The sequence below is a fragment of the Neomonachus schauinslandi genome, chromosome 16 (genome assembly GCF_002201575.2).
Source record: "Neomonachus schauinslandi chromosome 16, ASM220157v2, whole genome shotgun sequence".
Classification (NCBI taxonomy): Eukaryota; Metazoa; Chordata; class Mammalia; order Carnivora; family Phocidae; genus Neomonachus; species Neomonachus schauinslandi.
Window position 1 is genome coordinate 9,525,622 of NC_058418.1, and position 16,905 is coordinate 9,542,526.

The 16,905-nt window shown below is 55.7% G+C and overlaps 1 protein-coding gene across 4 annotated transcripts in view; it reads left to right on the forward strand.

The window, feature by feature from the left end:
• The first annotated feature begins 705 nt into the window (after positions 1-705).
• EML2 (EMAP like 2) overlaps positions 706-16,905 on the forward strand; it is a 50,538-nt gene continuing 34,338 nt past the window's right edge. Inside the window, exons 1-12 of one of the 4 annotated variants that reach the window (XM_044911446.1) lie at positions 706-877; positions 3,615-3,833; positions 3,917-4,040; positions 4,228-4,332; positions 6,225-6,253; positions 6,452-6,581; positions 9,975-10,124; positions 10,631-10,700; positions 10,801-10,911; positions 12,286-12,381; positions 13,269-13,403; positions 14,386-14,485. In XM_044911446.1, the coding sequence (XP_044767381.1) occupies positions 706-877; positions 3,615-3,833; positions 3,917-4,040; positions 4,228-4,332; positions 6,225-6,253; positions 6,452-6,581; positions 9,975-10,124; positions 10,631-10,700; positions 10,801-10,911; positions 12,286-12,381; positions 13,269-13,403; positions 14,386-14,485 (1,441 nt within the window). Of the gene's footprint in view, positions 878-2,582; positions 2,593-3,614; positions 3,834-3,916; positions 4,041-4,227; positions 4,333-5,674; positions 5,726-6,224; positions 6,254-6,451; positions 6,587-7,701; positions 7,741-9,961; positions 10,125-10,630; positions 10,701-10,800; positions 10,912-12,285; positions 12,382-13,268; positions 13,404-14,385; positions 14,486-16,905 lie in introns of those variants that run through there. The other 3 variants (XM_044911447.1, XM_044911448.1, XM_044911449.1) reach the window with 3 other exon arrangements.

Sequence of the window (16,905 nt, forward strand, 5' to 3'; positions counted from 1 at the left end):
AAGGCTGGGGAGCGATATCAGACTTAAACCCGGGGGTGGAGTTAACCCTAAAAGAAGGCAGGGTCAAGGGCCCTGGGCGAAGTACCATAGCTCTCGGATACCTCGCGGGCGGTGTCAAAGGCTCTGCGGGCAGGAATAGAACTTTAGCTCCAGCAGGATTCTGGAGGTGGAGCTAAGGGCCTGGGGGCGGGCCACCATCTAATAAACAAGGACTCTAAGAATTAGAGTTCGAGGGCGGAGCCAGTGGATATCTAGGCAGATTTGGGGCTCTAGGGTCGGGCCCTGGTCCTGCGAGGGAGCTTTTGGGAAATTCAGTAAAAGATTGAGGAGAAGGTTTGGGGGTTTTGGGGAGTGTCTTCCTCTACCCTCTCTTCCTCTCAGAGCCCGGGGCTACGCTTCAGGCTGAAAAGCAGGGAAAGCCCGGCCCCTTCCAATCCTTCTGCATCCCTATTGGCTGAGGGGCCTGGGCGACAGGCTCTCATTGGTCCCGAACTGGCGAGGAGGGGGTCTAGGGAGAATACGCGCCGGTTGTGGGCGGGACCAGACGGTACCTAGGGGGATCTAGGCTCAACCAATCCCGGTTCAAGGATTGCGTTGGGGGGCCTGGCAGGGGGTGTCCCGACCCCCCTTTCTCGCCATCCTGGGGGATGACCCCGGTGCCAGGCCCGGCGCCGGCCGCCTGATGCCGGGCGGGCCGAGCCGGGGATGCTGGAACGAAGGGCGTTGCTATGGCAACGGGAGGCAGGGCCTGGAGGGGGGGACCGAGCCCAGGCTGGGGCCAGGGGGGCCGGCGGTGGCTGTGGCGGGGCGATGGCGGAGCGCGGCCCGGCCTTCTGCGGCCTCTACGACACGTCCTCGTTGCTTCAATACTGCAACGGTGAGACCCCTCCTCAGTTCCGACCCTGGCTCCGCCCAGGGCTGGACCCATTTCCTCCTGCCCCAACCTCCTCCTTCCAAGTCCCCATCCTCGCCCCTTGCTGAAGATCCTCCCTTCTCCGCCCCGCCCCCCCAGGAGGACCCTGACCCCAGAGCAAGGTCCCTGATCCCCAAAGCCCTGATCCCAGTCCCCCACTTGCCTCGACTCTCCCCTTCTCCCGAAGTGACTGGATGAAGAGGATGGGGCAGAACCTTCAGGAGCTTGGGGTCGGAGAGGACAGGCCTGGAGGTCTGGAACTCTGCCCTTTCCCCCCCTCAATCCTCTGGGACCCTCCCCCTTCTCCCTGGCAGAGGGACTGACAGATTAGGGGGAGGTGGGATTTGGTGTAGGCTTGTGGGCTGGGTGTGGGAGCAGGTAGGATGACCAGAGGATTTAGCCTCCACTGTACCCCCAAATCCTCAGGCCCCACCACTCCTACCCATTAGGACTCATCCCTTCTTCCTAAACACCCCTTCCTTCTACCCAAAGGACCACTGTGAGTGTCAGGCCTAGATGAGGGGAGCAGGAGGTGAAGGAGGTGGAAGGGAGGGGAGAAGGAGAAGCCAGGGTTGGTCTCTGGGCAAAAGGGCTGAGGGTGGGGGAATGCTCAGGAGGGGGCAGAGGACTTGAGTTAAGGGGGCCTGGGGGGGCGGTCCAAGGCCTCAGAACGCAGCTGGCCTCTCTGGGTGGGGGCTTGAAGGACCAAGGTGAAAGCACCTCCATTTCACTCAGGGGGCTCTGAGAAGAGACTGTCTTCCAGTTTGGAGGCTCACTCCCCTGGTCACACTGGAGTTGGCAGAGGACCAGAATGCTTATTTTAGCCTCCTCTGCCCCTCTAAGAGGCAGAATGCCTAAGCCTGGGTCCAGTGCCTGTTCTGCTGCTGCAAGGCTGTGTGTCCAGGCACAAGTAACTTCATCTCTCTGGACCTCAATCCCCTTCCTCCTCCCCTCCTCCTAAAGTGGAGGTAATACCACCATTACCAAAGATGCCTGGAGCAGTAGGTGCCATAATAATAGTTAATTGTATTCTGGATTTACTGAGCACCGTACCATGAGCCAGGAAACAGTGCTAAGTGGACAGTGCTGAGTGCTTCACATGAAGAGTCCTGTCACATGTAAGCTCTCTATAACACTATAAGGGGCCTCTCTCTTTCTCCCCCTCCCTTTTTTTGGGAGTGTGTGTAGTATTAGCGATGGTAGGTAAGAGGGGGCCTGGCGCAACGAGGTCATTGGGCCCTCCTGCCCCTTCACCTACTGACTGGATGAGTCTCCGCACACTCTCGCAGCCTCCGTTCTTAGTTTGCTCCTTTGGAAAAGGTGATCCCAGCAGGACCCTGAGAGTCCCTTCCCTTCCGAGTTCTAAGTCCTGACAGCTCCCTTCCTCCGACTTCGGGAGGCCCCCACCTTCCTCTGCAGGTCCAAGCACCGGACCAAAGAGGCGCTGGGTGGGGGGCAGGGCGGGCGAGGCCGGGCTGGCGATTGGGCCGCCAGGAGTGGGGGGGGCGGAGGGGAGGGACGGATGGCTGCACTGCGGAGCCCAGCGGGCGGGCGGGGCGGCCTACCGACGCGGGACGGCAGGTGCGACCTCCACGCCCCGTCCCTGTTAATGATACCACCTTTACTTCCACCCGGCTGGGAGCCAGGTCTTCCTCGGTTGTTGCCAGCAATGAGTCTGGGTATGAGTGATCTGGGAGGGAGAGGGGAGAGGGACGGGAGAGGGACGCCTCAGTCATCCACCCCCTCCCACTTCGGGGAAAATGGGCTGGGGGGTGATGGAGGAGTTCTTTGGCTGCACCCATGGGCTGGAGAGGAGAGGGAGAGCCGAATCTGGGGCGTGGGGTACAGAAGCGAAATAGAGAAGAGGAACAGGAGAGAAGCTCTGGCTGGGATAGAGAGTTTGGTTGTCAGATCCCCGCCCGCATCTCCCTCCCGTGGGTCTCCTGGGTCTGTGATGCGCTGCCTGCAACCCCCAAGCCTACCGCCAGGGGCCGCAGAAACTCTGTCCTTGCAGCCTGCTCTGGGGTTGAACCTCACGAAGAGGAGAGAAGGGGAAGAGGAGGGACCAGGCATGACCTTTTTGGCTTGGAAAGTCTTAAGAAACAGAAAGGAAACGTTAGAACCTGCGGTAAAATATTGATATTCGTCAGAGAATATTGAGGATCAATTCTAGAACGTTGGTGTCACTAGGATTAAGTCGGTGTCATTTAAAAAATATTGGTATGGGGGCACCTGGCTGGCTCAGTCGGTAGAGTATGCGACCCTTGATCTCAGGGTCGTGAGTTCAAGCCCCACGTTGGGCGTGGAGCCGACTTAAAAAAAGATACAAATATTGATATCACTCATAGTTAATTTAGCATCTTAGTCATAGAATCTTGAAATCAGAGCCGAGAGGCTCTTGACTGGTAGAATCTTAGAAAGTAAGAGAGGAAGGGACTTCCCTAAGGTCACACATCCAGGGCGGGCAGAGGAGTGTGGGAGCACAGGTCTGAGAGCGGTGGGGATTTCCTTGTCCCTCGGAGCCGTCTTCCTGGCCAATCTGCGAGCGTCCTCAAGCCGCAGGTTGAGGGAGAGGAAGGGGGGGTGGCTGGCCCCGCTTTAACTCGGGAAGGTCGCGGGGGGGGGGGGGGGGCGGGGGGGAACATCTTGAGCCTTGGAGTTCCGGAGTGGCCCCCGCAGCCCGCGCTGTCCTTCCTTCCAGATGACAATTTGTCGGGCACGAGCGGCATGGAGGTGGACGACCGCGTGTCGGCGCTGGAGCAGCGGCTGCAGCTGCAGGAAGACGAGCTCGCGGTCCTCAAGGCGGCGCTGGCTGACGCGTTGCGTCGCCTGCGGGCATGCGAAGAGCAGGGTGCTGCGCTGCGCGCGCGGGGAACCCCCAAGGGCCGAGCGCCTCCACGCTTAGGCACCACAGCCTCGGGTATCTTTGCTAGACCAGAGGGATGAGATGGGGAGAGGTCATACTCACTACTTCTGTCCTCTAACCACATCCTCTTCCTCTAGTGTGTCAGCTCTTGAAAGGCCTTCCCACCAGGACGCCTCTCAATGGCGCAGGGCCTCCGCGGCGCCTGGGCGGCTATGCCACCTCCCCATCCTCCCCCAAGAAGGAGGCGACCTCCGGGCGCAGGTAAGGCACGGAAGCCGGGGTCCCGAGCCTCCTCCAAGACCCTGTGGGAGACGGAGGCTCTTATACGGCGAGGGATGGGCTCAGGTGCCCGAACTCCAGCGATGGAAAGTGGCAGGAGGTTCTCGCCCGCCTCTAACACCGGCCTGCTAACCTCACAGGCTCCTAACTGTGTGCTCTCTCGTCGCAGTGCCCGCCGCTATTTGTCACCAGAGCGCCTCGCCTCGGTGCGCCGCGAGGACCCCCGCAGCCGCACCACATCTTCTAGCAGCAATTGTAGCGCCAAAAAGGAAGGGTAGGTGTCTGGGGTGGGGTTATGTCCCAGACGGTGCGGCCAGGACCCCAGAGAGGCATGGGAAAGGGGATGGGGAATTATTGGGTGATGCCCCAGGCCACGAGGTGATAACTTAGAGCGAGGCTATGTAGTTCCGAATGCGGGGACTATGACGGAGGCTTGGAGAGCCCAATCTTGAGGGAGCATAGTCCAAGGGGAAGGCCTGGAAAGGCGCAGCCAACATCGAGGGGCGTGGTCAAGCCTTAAGAGGCTGCACTAGGACTTAGAGTGAGTGGTTAGGGTCCTTTGGGTAAGCCACAGTGGAAATCAAGGGGGAGCCAGGCTTGTGGGCGTGGCCATTAAGGTAAAAGAGTCTCCCTTGAATCTCAGGGGTGGGGCCGGGACAGAAGCCTCAAAGCAGTGTCTGCAGGGAATAGGGAAATAGAGGGACGGGTATAATTGGGATTTGAGGGCATGGGCAGAGTGTTAGCCTGGGCAGAATCAGAGCCTGGGGTGGGGATCACTGGGCCCAGTACCAGCTGGTGGCATGTCAGGTGCAAGAAGCAGGGGCAGCGGAGTCGGACCAGACCAGAGGGGCGGAGCCACAGATAGGCGTGGCCCAACACCAGGAGGCGGAGCCAACCTGGAGGCTTTGAAGGGACTCAGCCCAGGGACTGGATCCCGATAAAGTGGTCGCAGTCAGAATTCCTGGGGGGACCCGAGGGCTCAGGGGGGAGCACTCAGTTATCAAGAGAGGAGTCAAGTCTGGGGACAGATCAGAAAGGGAGGTGGGTGTGACGGGGATGTTGGGCGTGGTCAATTCCCTGGAGGCAGGACCACACTGAAGGTCCTGAAGGAGTAAAAACCTGAGGATGGAGTCACGATGCTGTGGGCCTGGGGGCTGAACTAAGGCAGGAATTGGGTCAAAACCACACATTTCAACCCGACTCAAATAATAGCAAACACGTACATAGTGCTATGTGCTAGGCACAACTCCAGGCACTTTGTATGAATTAACCAACATAATCCTCGCAATCACCCCGCGAGGTAGGTATTCTTATTATCCCCATTTTTTTGAAAACAAGGAAACCGAGGCAGAGGTTGGGCAACTTGTCCACACTACTAGGAAGTGGCAGAGGTGGGGTTTGAACTCAGGCAGACACTCCCGCTAGTCCTGTTCTCAAACAACACTCTCCCCCCACCCCCCACCCCCAAAAGAGCCTGGTGTCAGGACCCCACAGCCCGGGATCTGAGACCCAGTGTGACCGGCCAGCTCGCGGGGTCGGCCGCGGAGGGCGGGGCAGGGCGCGGCGGCGCGGGCGCCTCCCAGGGCCGGAAGCGGCGGAGCCCGTCCCGGCTCCACCCCCGGCCCCGAAGCTCCGCCGGCCGCCGCCATGAGTAGCTTTGGAGCTGGGTGAGACCCTCTGGCAGACCCCCTCCTCCCTGCACCCCCCGGGGCCTGGATCCCAGGTCTCCCCTCGCCCTCGCCAGGGACCTGGGCCCGCGAGTATCACCCCTTCCCGCCCGCCAAGGGAACGTGGAGACGCGCCCCTTCACCGCTTCCCTTGCTGCTTGAAGTTTGGGTCACTGTGGGACTGGGGGTGGGGAGCGCTGAGAGCGCGGTGCTGATTAGGAGGGAGGGGTCCCTGGTGACTCCCGTCTTCCAGGATCGCGTCCCTGCCACTTCGTGCTGTGTGATCTTTGGCGATCACTGCCTCTCTGGGCCTGTGTCTTAGGCTCTGCAAGATCAACCGAGCAAAGCACACGGCCTGCAGAGAGGCAGCGCTCCGCTCCTTACGCGGCCCCCATTATTCATCAGAGACCTCCGGGGAGCGGTGCGGTAGGGGAGTGGTTTCTCCCCTTTTCTGACCCGTCTGCTAATTAGGGCGCTTTTTCTCCCCCTTTCCTGGCAGCAAAACCAAAGAAGTTATCTTCAGCATGGGTGAGTGGGGAGAGGGGGAGGGGCATGGTTGGGGATCGCTGGAGGTCAGGGGACCTGGCTTACGGAGCCTTTGCCTCTCTGGCCTCAGTTTCCCCGCCCATTATTATTATTATTTTTTTTTAAGTGAAGCCCGAAGGGGAGAGGGAATAGGGGATAGGGGCTGGTGTCAGCGCCTGACTTCTGGGGGTGTCCTGGCAGAGGAGGGCTCCGTGAAAATGTTCCTGAGGGGGCGCCCTGTGCCCATGCTGATTCCGGACGAGCTGGCACCCACCTACAGCCTGGACACGCGCTCGGAGCTGCCGTCCAGCCGTCTCAAGCTGGACTGGGTGTATCTTTTTGCTCTAATCCCTTCCTCCCCGCCCCTCATCCTCCAGTCGGGAGGGGACAAAAGCCCTTCTGGAATGAGACTTTGGGGGGGACGTTCTTTGTGCTGAATCAGGAGGGACTTGGAGGCCTCTGTGGCCTGAGGGGTCAGGATGACCCTGGAGTCAGAAGGGAGCCAGAGGAAAGCAGATTAGATGAAATGACCTTTTATGATTCACGAAGGCAGCAAATGTTTGCTGAGTGCCTTCCATATGTCCGATTCTCTTCTATGTTCCAGGAGTGAACTGGAGCTCACCTTCTAAAGGGGGTTGGGGGGTGGGTGGGAGAGAAGGTACCAGAAGCCAGTGGTCAAACAAGGTAATTTCAGTTAAGTAGTAAATGCTGGGAACACAGGAACCCAAGGTCATGTGAGAGGAGTCACCGTGTTTCTCTGAGGAGGGGGCCTTTGAGCTGCACGAATTGAGCAATTAGGAGCCAGCATAGGAAGAACTAGAAGAAGAACGTTCCAGAGGGCACGGCAGGTATGAGGGTTCTGTGGCCAGAGCGAGCTTGGCATATTTGAGAAATTGAAGAAGTTGGAAATGGTGAAGAACCCTAGCAGAAATGGGTTGAAACCCCGGCCCAGCCTCTGCCTGGCTGTGTGACCCTGGACAAGTCACCTCACCTCTCTGTGCCTCAGTTGTGTCCCCTGAAAAATGGGTTTTGTGATCTGAGATTCATAAGGCTATGAAACAGTGTGTAAAGGTGCCAAGCTCAAAATATGTGCCTCATAAATAGGGATTGATAGCATAGTAACTACTCATTATTGTGGACTTAGGTGCCAGGCACTGTTCTAAAGTGTTTTATGGATAAACATGGTGAATGATACGATCCTTCTCTTCTGTAGAACTGAGAATGTATTTGCACAAGCAGCAGCCTCCGAGAGCTCTCTGAAGCCTGCTGGTTGGGAATTATGACCCCCACTTCCTGGATGAGAAAACTGAGTCCAAGAGAGAGGACCTAGCCCTGTCCTAGGGAGTCAGAACAGTTCTGAGGCAAAGAATGCTCGACTGTGTGGCCCAGGCTTTTTCCAAAAAGCCCACTGGGGCTTGGGATCAGCATCCTAGGGACCCAGTCCCTGTCCTCTCTTCTCTCGGGCTTGGTTTCGGCTCTGGAGGAGGCAGGGTTGTTGGAGCCCAGGGTCTCTTCGAGACCGCTGGAAATATTCACGAGAATCCAAGCATACTAAGCTGTTGTACCAGGCTAGATCAGCCGAGGCTGCAGAAATCAGTGTGGGCCTCAGATGCCCCGTTTCCAAAGTAACTGCAGGGTAAAGCAGTTTTCTGTGGGGTCACGATACATGGGTCAGCATTCATTCAGATTTTTTCTGACGGTCTGGGGCCAAGGGCTGGGCACCCAGTAGTCACCATGACATCCTGCCCTACTAGGGCTCCCTGTCCAGTGTGGGGACAGACTCCTTGACAGTGACAACCCACAGTGATCAGGGCTGGGATAGGGGAAACCAGAGGGGCAGCTGACCCAGCCTGGGGGTCAGGTAGGGCTTCCCAGAGGAGGAGTTATAGAAGTGAATGAAACAGCCCAGTCTTGGCCACTGTGGAACTCACAGTCTCCTTGGGGAATAGGGACAGTTAACAGATGAACCAGGTAATTAATGAGTGAGATGAGGCCAGTGGAGGAAGTGACAGCTGAGAAGAGTAGCAAGTAGAATGTACTAGGCAAAGGGAAAGGTTAGTGTCAAGGCTTGGAGTCATAATCTTGGCTTTTTTTTTTTTTTTTTTTTGAAGATTTTATTTATCAGAGACAGAGCATGAGCAAGGGGAGCGGCAGGCAGAGGGAGAAGCAGGCTCCCCGCCTAGCAGGGAGCCCGACGTGGGACTCGATCCCAGGACCCTGGGATCATGACCTGAGCTGAAGGCAGACGTTTAACCGACTGAGCCACCCAGGCAGGCATCCCATGATCTTGACATTTTGAGGGACTCCAAGATCAGAGAGAGCCAAGGAGGGCAGAAGCCCTGTTGAGGCCAGAAAAGGCCCAGCCAGGCCAATGGGGGGAGCCACAGAAAGTTCTGAACAGAGGAGTCAGCCATTCCTTCATCAGATACTAAATTCCTATGTCTGCTCTGTCCCAGGCTCTGATCTGGGCACAAGGGATACAGCAGTGAACAAAATGCAGCCATTCCTTCATCAGATACTAAATTCCTATGTCTGCTCTGTCCCAGGCTCTGATCTGGGCACAAGGGATACAGCAGTGAACAAAATGGACAAAGATTCCTGCCCTCCTGGAGCAGATACTCTAGCTGGGGAGACAGTTAAACCGTGTGGGATTCTGATGAGTGTATGACGGAAACATGAGGAGGGGAGGGGAGGGGAGGCAGTGAGGGTGCATGAGCTTGCAGTTTTAAATAGCAAAGTCAGGAAAGGCCTCTCTGAGGAGCTGACAGTTGAGCAGAGACCCGAAGAAGGTGAGGGAGCCATGGAGGGATGAAGGGGAGGAGGACTCAGGTAGAGGGAACAGCAAGTGCAAAGGCCCTGAGGTGAGAACAGAGAGGAGGCCAGTGTGAGTGGAGCCTGCCTGAGGAATGAGGAATCGGGCCCAGATCAGGCCAGGCCTCGTGCCTGGACTTTCGTAAGGATTTTGACTTTTGCTCTGAGTTACTTGGGACCCGTGGGAAGGTTGGAGCAGATGTGAGCTAACAGTGTTAACAGGTCTTAACAGGATCCTTCTGGAGAGAGGGGGGCGGGGGTTAGATTGGTGTTCTGTGACTGCTGTAACAAATTACCACAAACTTGGTGGCTTGAAACAAAAATTTCTCTCACAGTTTCTCGGAGGCCAGAAATCCAAAGTCAAGGTGCTGGCGGGGCCATACTCCCTCCGGAGGCTCTGGGGGAGAACTTGTCCCATGTCTGTCTCCTGGCTTTTGGTGGCTGCTGGCAGCCCGTTGGGGCTCTTTGGCCTGCAGCCCCTCCACATCACTCCAGTCTCTTGATTTTCCTGTGGGTCCCATCCCACAGCCCCCGCGGTGTTCATGTCTTTTCCTCTCTGACTCTTTACAAGGGCACTTGTCTTTGGATTTAGGACCCACCCAGATAATCCAGGATAATCTCATCTTGAGATCCTTAATTGTATCTGCAAAGACTCCTTTCCCAAGTGAGTGGGAAGGGTTCATGCACCGGTTCCGAGGGTTAATATTTTGGTGGACATATTGTTGGGGGGGGGATACCATCATACACACACACACACACCCCAGCCCCCGCCCCCGCCCCCACCCCCACCCCCACCCCCGTCGCCGGGGATCAGAGTGGAAGCAGGAAAACCTAAGCCCAGTTCTTGAGTCTGGCAGTCAGTGCGCATGTGCAATGTAAAACAGGCTCCTTGACCTTCCCCGGGCATCTCCAGCTATGGCTACCGCGGCCGAGACTGCCGGGCCAACCTTTACCTGCTGCCCACCGGCGAGATAGTGTATTTCGTGGCCTCCGTGGCCGTGCTGTACAGCGTGGAGGAGCAGAGACAGCGGCATTACCTGGGACACAACGATGACATCAAATGGTAAAGGCCTGGGAGGGGCCCTGCTGGGAGGGGCGGGGCCAGGCCTTTGCTGGGCCTACAGGCCGAACTGGGGGGGCGGGGGCGGGAATGGATTGCTTATCAGTATTTTAAAGGTCGGTGAATTCACTCAAATGCGTGGATTTTTCACTTCTTTCGAAAACTCCTAGCTGGCGCCCCAGACAATCCCACAGCGTGTTGGAGCCAGATAGAGACAGCCCGTTTAAATGGGTGCACTCTCCTGGCTACCAGTTGGGTCCAGGCCTGAGCCCTGCGGGTATTTGAGTTAGACACCCCAGGCCAGAGTCTTGCTTCTGAGCCTGAGTACCCAGAACGTGCCCCCTTATTGTTAACGGGCAAAATTGATGTTTATTGGCTGAATAACTCACTCCACCAGCTTGTGGAATGAATAGCCCGGCCTTAGACTTCGGCCTGCTCTGGGAGGGGTCCTGGGCCGCCGTGAGCTCCCTCCCTCCCCCTGAGCCCTGTCCATCTGTCCTCTCTCTCAGCCTGGCTGTCCACCCTGATATGGTCACCATTGCCACGGGACAGGTAGCAGGCACCACGAAGGAGGGGAAGGTAACAGATTGGAGGGGGCGGCTCGTGGAGACCGGGGTGGGGTGGGGGTGGGGGCAGACAGCTGGGCCCCCCAGGTAACAGGCCTCTCTCTTCCTTGCAGCCACTACCACCCCACGTGCGCATTTGGGACTCAGTTTCTCTCTCCACCTTACATGTGCTGGGCCTGGGGGTGTTTGACAGAGCTGTGTGCTGTGTGGGCTTTTCCAAATCTGTAAGTTCGGCGCCGCCCTCCATTTGCCCCCTCACCTCCAAAGTCAGGAGCAAGCCCTCACCCCCACCTCCCCCCGCAACTCCCACAACTTTGGGGTGGGGCCACGCCTTCACTGTAACATCCAAGGTGTAGGCCATGTCCCCTGGCAGAAATCCAGGCCCTCCAGGCTGAGCCCCCATCTTTGTGACCTCACAGGGCTGCTCCGTTAGCCCTTGCGGGGGGAAGGGGGGACCCACATGACCTGATTGTCCCCAGACAAACTCCTTGGCGATCTTTTGATCGGCCCATGCTTGGTTGTGTTTTTTGGCACCAGCTCTCACTCTCCAAAGGTCCTTATCCCTTAGGTATTGTAACCCAGTGTGTAGGGCCTTGTGGTTCTCCGTGCCGGCCTGGATGGGTGTTGGCAGGATGGGCGTTGGCAGGTCTGGGTGAGATAACCCCAGAACTGGAGAGTAAGCCTTTAGGAATTTGTAGAGCAATTGGACATTTCCCACCTCATCCAAGTTTGTGATTGGTGGGCTTTTTAATCATATTTTACGTTTTTATCAAAATGCATTCTACCAAAGTATTGATGTGCAAGGGGTTGAAGAATAAGAAACAACAAGTCCCCCCCCCCCCCCCCGATTATGTAAGAAGCACTGATTAGAGCCTCACGGATTTTCTGAGGCCCAGGGAGTCCTTTGAGAACACTTGGGGTGGGGGGGGTGGGAGAGGAAAGCTATTTTGTTGCCACAGTGTGTATGGGGACGGGTGAACCCTGCAAAATTAAACTTAACCTGTTTAACCAAAGGTATAAACACCCAACATTTTACCAACTTTGTTGTGGAATTTCATGTACATAAAAGTTACTCCATATAAGAGTACAGATTAGGTGGTGTCAGGATTCCTCACCGCATGGTGGCTGCAGAGAAAAAGCTGAGGATAAAGATGAATTTCTTTCTTGTTTTTTTTTTTAGATTTTATTTATTTATTTGACAGAGAGAGACACAGCAAGAGAGGGAACACAAGCAGGGGGAGTGGGAGAGGGAGAAGCAGGCTCCCCGCCAAGCAGGGAGCCCGATGCAGGGCTCGATCCCAGGACCCCGGGATCATGACCTGAGCCAAAGGCAGACGCTTAATGACTGAGCCACCCAGGCCCCCAAAGGAGATATTTCTTAGGGACAGGTCATTTCAAAAGGAAAATTCTAGAAACCCTTTAAAATGTGTGTCTGGCTGCTGGACAGGGAGTGTATTTGAATGTATTTCATATAATGTGGGCCAGGAGCTTTGAAAATCTTAAAACAGGCCTGCGTGGGAAATACCCCTGTGGGCAAAGTGTTGAGGGGATGGATCCTGACCCACCTTCTCTGCCTCCTTCCTCTTTCCTCCTTCTAGAATGGGGGCAACCTGCTCTGTGCAGTGGACGAATCCAACGATCACATGCTCTCTGTGTGGGACTGGGCCAAGGAGGGCAAGGTGGTGGATGGCAAGGTGGGGTGACTGTTCTCATCCCCTCTCCTTGGGGTACCTCTCTGGGACTGGCCTGGATCTCAGTGGTTAGGAGTCTGGAACCAGAGAGACTCACATTTAAGTCCAGGCTTTACCATTTGGTGGCTATGTGACTTCAGGCAAGAGGCTTGCCTCTCTGAGCCTCGATTGCCTCATCTGTAAAATGGGGATAATGGTAGCATCTTCCTAGTAGGGCCTTGGCTTTGATGTTGGGATACGGGGATGCTGGACCAGGCCCAACAGAAAGGTCGGTGCGAGGCAGCTACTGACCTTAGCCTTGCAGTGTCCAAAACGTTGACTTGCATCTCTGGGTGGTGGCCTGACTTCTAGATGAGTAATCTGAGGCATGGTAGAGGGGACAGCTACTTGCCTGAGGTCACATGCCTATTTTGGGTGCGAGGCAGGAGAACTGGGTTCTGGATGGGGCCCACAGTTTGGGGACAGAGACTTAGTGTTTGAGAGGCTGGGCTCTGGAGTTGATTGTGGATTTGACCCTTCCCTGGCTGTGTGGCCTAAGGCAAGGGACGTTATCCCCTCTTTGAGCCTCAGTCTTCATCAGTGATGGGGGCCGCTAATGAGCCTTACCTCACAGGGTGCTGTGAGGATTACAGGAGTTAATGGGTGAAGCACTGAGCACAGCACTTGATGCAGAGTTGGGGCTCTCCAGGGTCTGCTGTTATGTTGACAAAGATGGCAATAATGTTATGCCGGCTGGCCCTGCCTCCTGTACTTTAGTTTGCCTGTATAGTAAAGACACAGGCAATTAGGGTGTGCAGTGCACAACCCGCACAGCTGTATAGGGCAGTCCTACGTGGGGTGGCCCTGGTGGCTTTGAGGTCCTGATTCAGAATCTCCCCCACTTCCCAAAGTGCTCCAACGAGGCCGTGCTGGTGGCCACCTTCCACCCCACAGACCCCACCCTGCTTATCACCTGCGGGAAATCCCACATCTACTTCTGGAGTCTGGAGGGGGGCGGCCTGAGCAAGCGGCAGGGCCTCTTTGAGGTGAGTGCCAGGGGTGCGGGGATGGGCTAGCCCTGAAGCAGGCAGGCAGAGACACCCAGGCAGACAACAAAACAGAGGGCCCCAGAGGGTTCCAGAGGGTTCTAGAGGGTTTCAGAGGCTGGAGATTATGGGGATGCTACGGTGTTGCCCGCCAGGGCCTCAGTTTCCTTATCCATACCGTGAGGATAATCCTCCTTAACTCTGAAGCCGGGAGGCTTCAATGGGGTGAAGAGTATAGCATCTCCTAGCGGATAGTAAATGCTCAGTAAGCAGTGCTATGCTTGCCGAAAATATGGAAAAACACCGAGGTCAGAGGCCGACTGGCTGAAAGAGATGCATACCCAGACAGACAGACACTGAGCAGGAAGCAGAGGGCCTGGGAGAAGATGCAGGGGCACCTCTGACAGGGCTCACCAGTCTTTGGTGAGAACTGGGGCTTTCACCCCAAAAAGGGAGGCCCTAAGAACACTGGGCACAGATGAAACAGATATTGAGGAAAGGGTGGGGCGAGGCTGAGAGAGGGACAGAGAGACAGAGGGTGGGGAAGGAGAGGGGAAGAGAGAGGGGCATGGGCGGAGTGGGGGAGCCAGGGATGGAGAGGGGGAAAGCCGGGGACAGAAAGGGAGACCCGGGACAAAGAGGGGGAGACCCGGGGATGGGGAGAGGGGGAACCCGGGAACAGAGGACAGTGGAGAGCCAGGGATGGAGAGGGAGAGTCAGGGCAGAGAGAGGATAGAAGAAAGTCAGAAAGGAGGCAGGAAGTGGGTCTGGGAGTGGGCAAGGGAGACAATGGGGTCAGAAGCTCTAGGCCACAGAGTGATCCATGGAGGCAGGTTGGAGATGGGATGCTCCACACTGGGCCTCACACCCAAAAGCGTGGAGGGGATCCCCTGGACCATGGTCCTGGATGCGGGGGGGTGAGCTCTAGGAGCCTCTCTGCTTCAACAACCTTCTGACACCTTCCCCTTCTCCTCTACCCTAGAAACACGAGAAACCGAAGTATGTGCTGTGTGTGACCTTTTTGGAGGGTGGTGATGTGATCACCGGGGACTCTGGGGGGAACCTCTATGTCTGGGGCAAAGGTCAGTGTCACCCCTAACCCCCTTTGGCTGAGCCTTCCTCTGCCCCAGCTTGTGTGGAGCGTATGATAAAACAGTCTGAATCCTTACTTGCCTAATTCCCACGCCACCCCCCATCAAGGCTCAGCTCTGGTATCCCCGCCTCCATGAAATCTCTTATTCCCTACCCTTGTCCCCTGCAAATCCTGTGGTAGGGATCAAGTTTGAATGAAAAACAAATGAGCTGGTTAACCCAGGTGTGGGTAGAGGGATGATTTGTTCCAGAGCAGTGAATGAAGAATAAGGGAATGAGTGAATTGTCCTACTCAGTGAATGGAAGATTGAGTAAGTGAGTGCACTGTCCTCCTTGACGGCGAACGATGAGGTGAATGAGCAAGTGAATGAATGAATGGTTGTCCCAACCAGTGGGTTGGTGTGTTGTTGTCCCAGCAAAGGCCAACGGGGTGAATAAAAGCTTGCCCCAGCCTTTGCGTGAATTGTGAACAAAGAAATGAATGGGTTGTGCCGGCAGATGGACGGCATGAACCAATCAGTGAGTTTTTTGGCCTGGGTACGTTTGCTTTCATATACGTGATGCTCCTTATTCAAGGCTGCACTGAATATTATTCCCATTTCACAGATGAAAAACCATAGGCTCCTGGGGTGCCTGGCTGGCTCAGTCCCTAGAGCGTGTGACTCTTGATCTCCGGTTTGTGAGTTTGAGTCCCACTTGGGTGTAGAGATTACTTAAAAAAAAAAAAGAAAGAAAGAAAATCTTCAAAACAAAACAAAACAAAAAAAGAAAGAAAAGGAAAAACCATAGGCTCAGAGAAGGGAAATGACCCAGCAAGTGGCCAAGCCAGGCACCCTGCCCCCCCCACACATGGGTATATGGGAGACAGGCCTGAGTCAGGTGTCTCTGTGACTGAGACTTAGTTGCCCCATCTCTAGTATGGGTATAATATTACCTCCATCACAGCATTGTTTGGAGCTTCCCTTGAGCTCAGACAGCTAAGAATAAGCTCTGAATCATTGGCGGTGTGTCTTTCCCAGCCGACCATGAGTTCTCTGAGGGCAGAGACTGGGTCTGATTGATTTCCATATCCCCAGACCCACCCCTGGGTCTGTCCCGTGGGGCTGCGGGGTGGGTGGAAAGACAAGTGGACAGGATGATGTATGTACGTGTGACACCACATCTGAGTTAAAGGATGGGGCCTGAGGAGGACTGTTTCTCTGAGTCCCTGTCCCAGCCTCCTCCCTCGTCCTTGGTCTGTAGTCTTGCCTCCTCGAATTCCATTTGTTCTCAACCAAGTGTAAATCGGACCCCATTCTCCCGCCAAACTCTTCCATTGCTCCCTAGTTCCCTCAAGACAACGTCGATTTTCCTCACTGAGGTCCTCCAAGGCCCCGTGTGGTCTGGCCCTGCCTTCCCTGGCCCCTTGCATGTTACATGTCATCACACCAGATTTCTTTTTGAAGATTTTATTTATTTATTATAGGGAGAGAGAGCATGTGCGTGCATGAGCAGGGGAGGGTGGGGGTGGAGAGGAAGAGGGAAAGAATCCCAAGCCGACTCTGTGCTGAGCATGGAGCCCAAGGCAGGGCTCAATCTCACAACCCTGAGATCAGGACCTGAGCTGAAACCAAGAGTCAGATGCTCAACGAACTGCACCACCCAGGCACCCCAGGCTAGGTTTGTTACAGTTCCCTAAATAGTGCGTGCTTTCTTGTCCTCTTTTCCCTTTGCACACCTTGTTCTTTCTGCCTACAGCACTTTTCCACCTTCTGTTCTCCTAGCTGACTCCTGCTCATCTTTTAGATCCTTGCTCAGCCATCTTCTCCTCCAGGAAGCCCACCCTGACCTACCAGGCTGGGTGTTCTCTATGGGATCCCACAGTCTCCTGGGTTTCCGCATCCTAGCCCCAACCACCTTGGGTTGCCACTGACTGGTAGTAGGTCTATCTCTGAAATTGGACTGTGAGCCCCATGATGGCAAGATCTGACATTGTCTTGGTCACAACTGTGTCCCCAGAATCGCCCAGCATGAAGCTGGGCCCTGAGTATATTCAAGTAAGATAATTGTCGATTGAATAGGTTAATGGATAAATGAGTGGATGGTCAAAGGGACAGATGAGTGGATAGATGGGTAAATGGGTAGATGGATGGGAAAACAGATGGCGGTTGTTTGGATAGACGGATGGATTGACAGGTGGATGATAGTTGGATGAAAGAGGTGAATGGATGGATGAGAGTTGGATGGATGGATGGGTGGATCAGTAGACAGGCGGATGGATGGATGGATGAATGGGTGGATGGGTGGGTGGATGGATGGATGGGTGGGTGGATGGATGGATGGGTGGGTGGATGGGTGGATGGATGGGTGGGTGGATGGATGGATGGGTGGATGGTTGGATGGATGGATGGATGAATGGGTGGATGGGTGG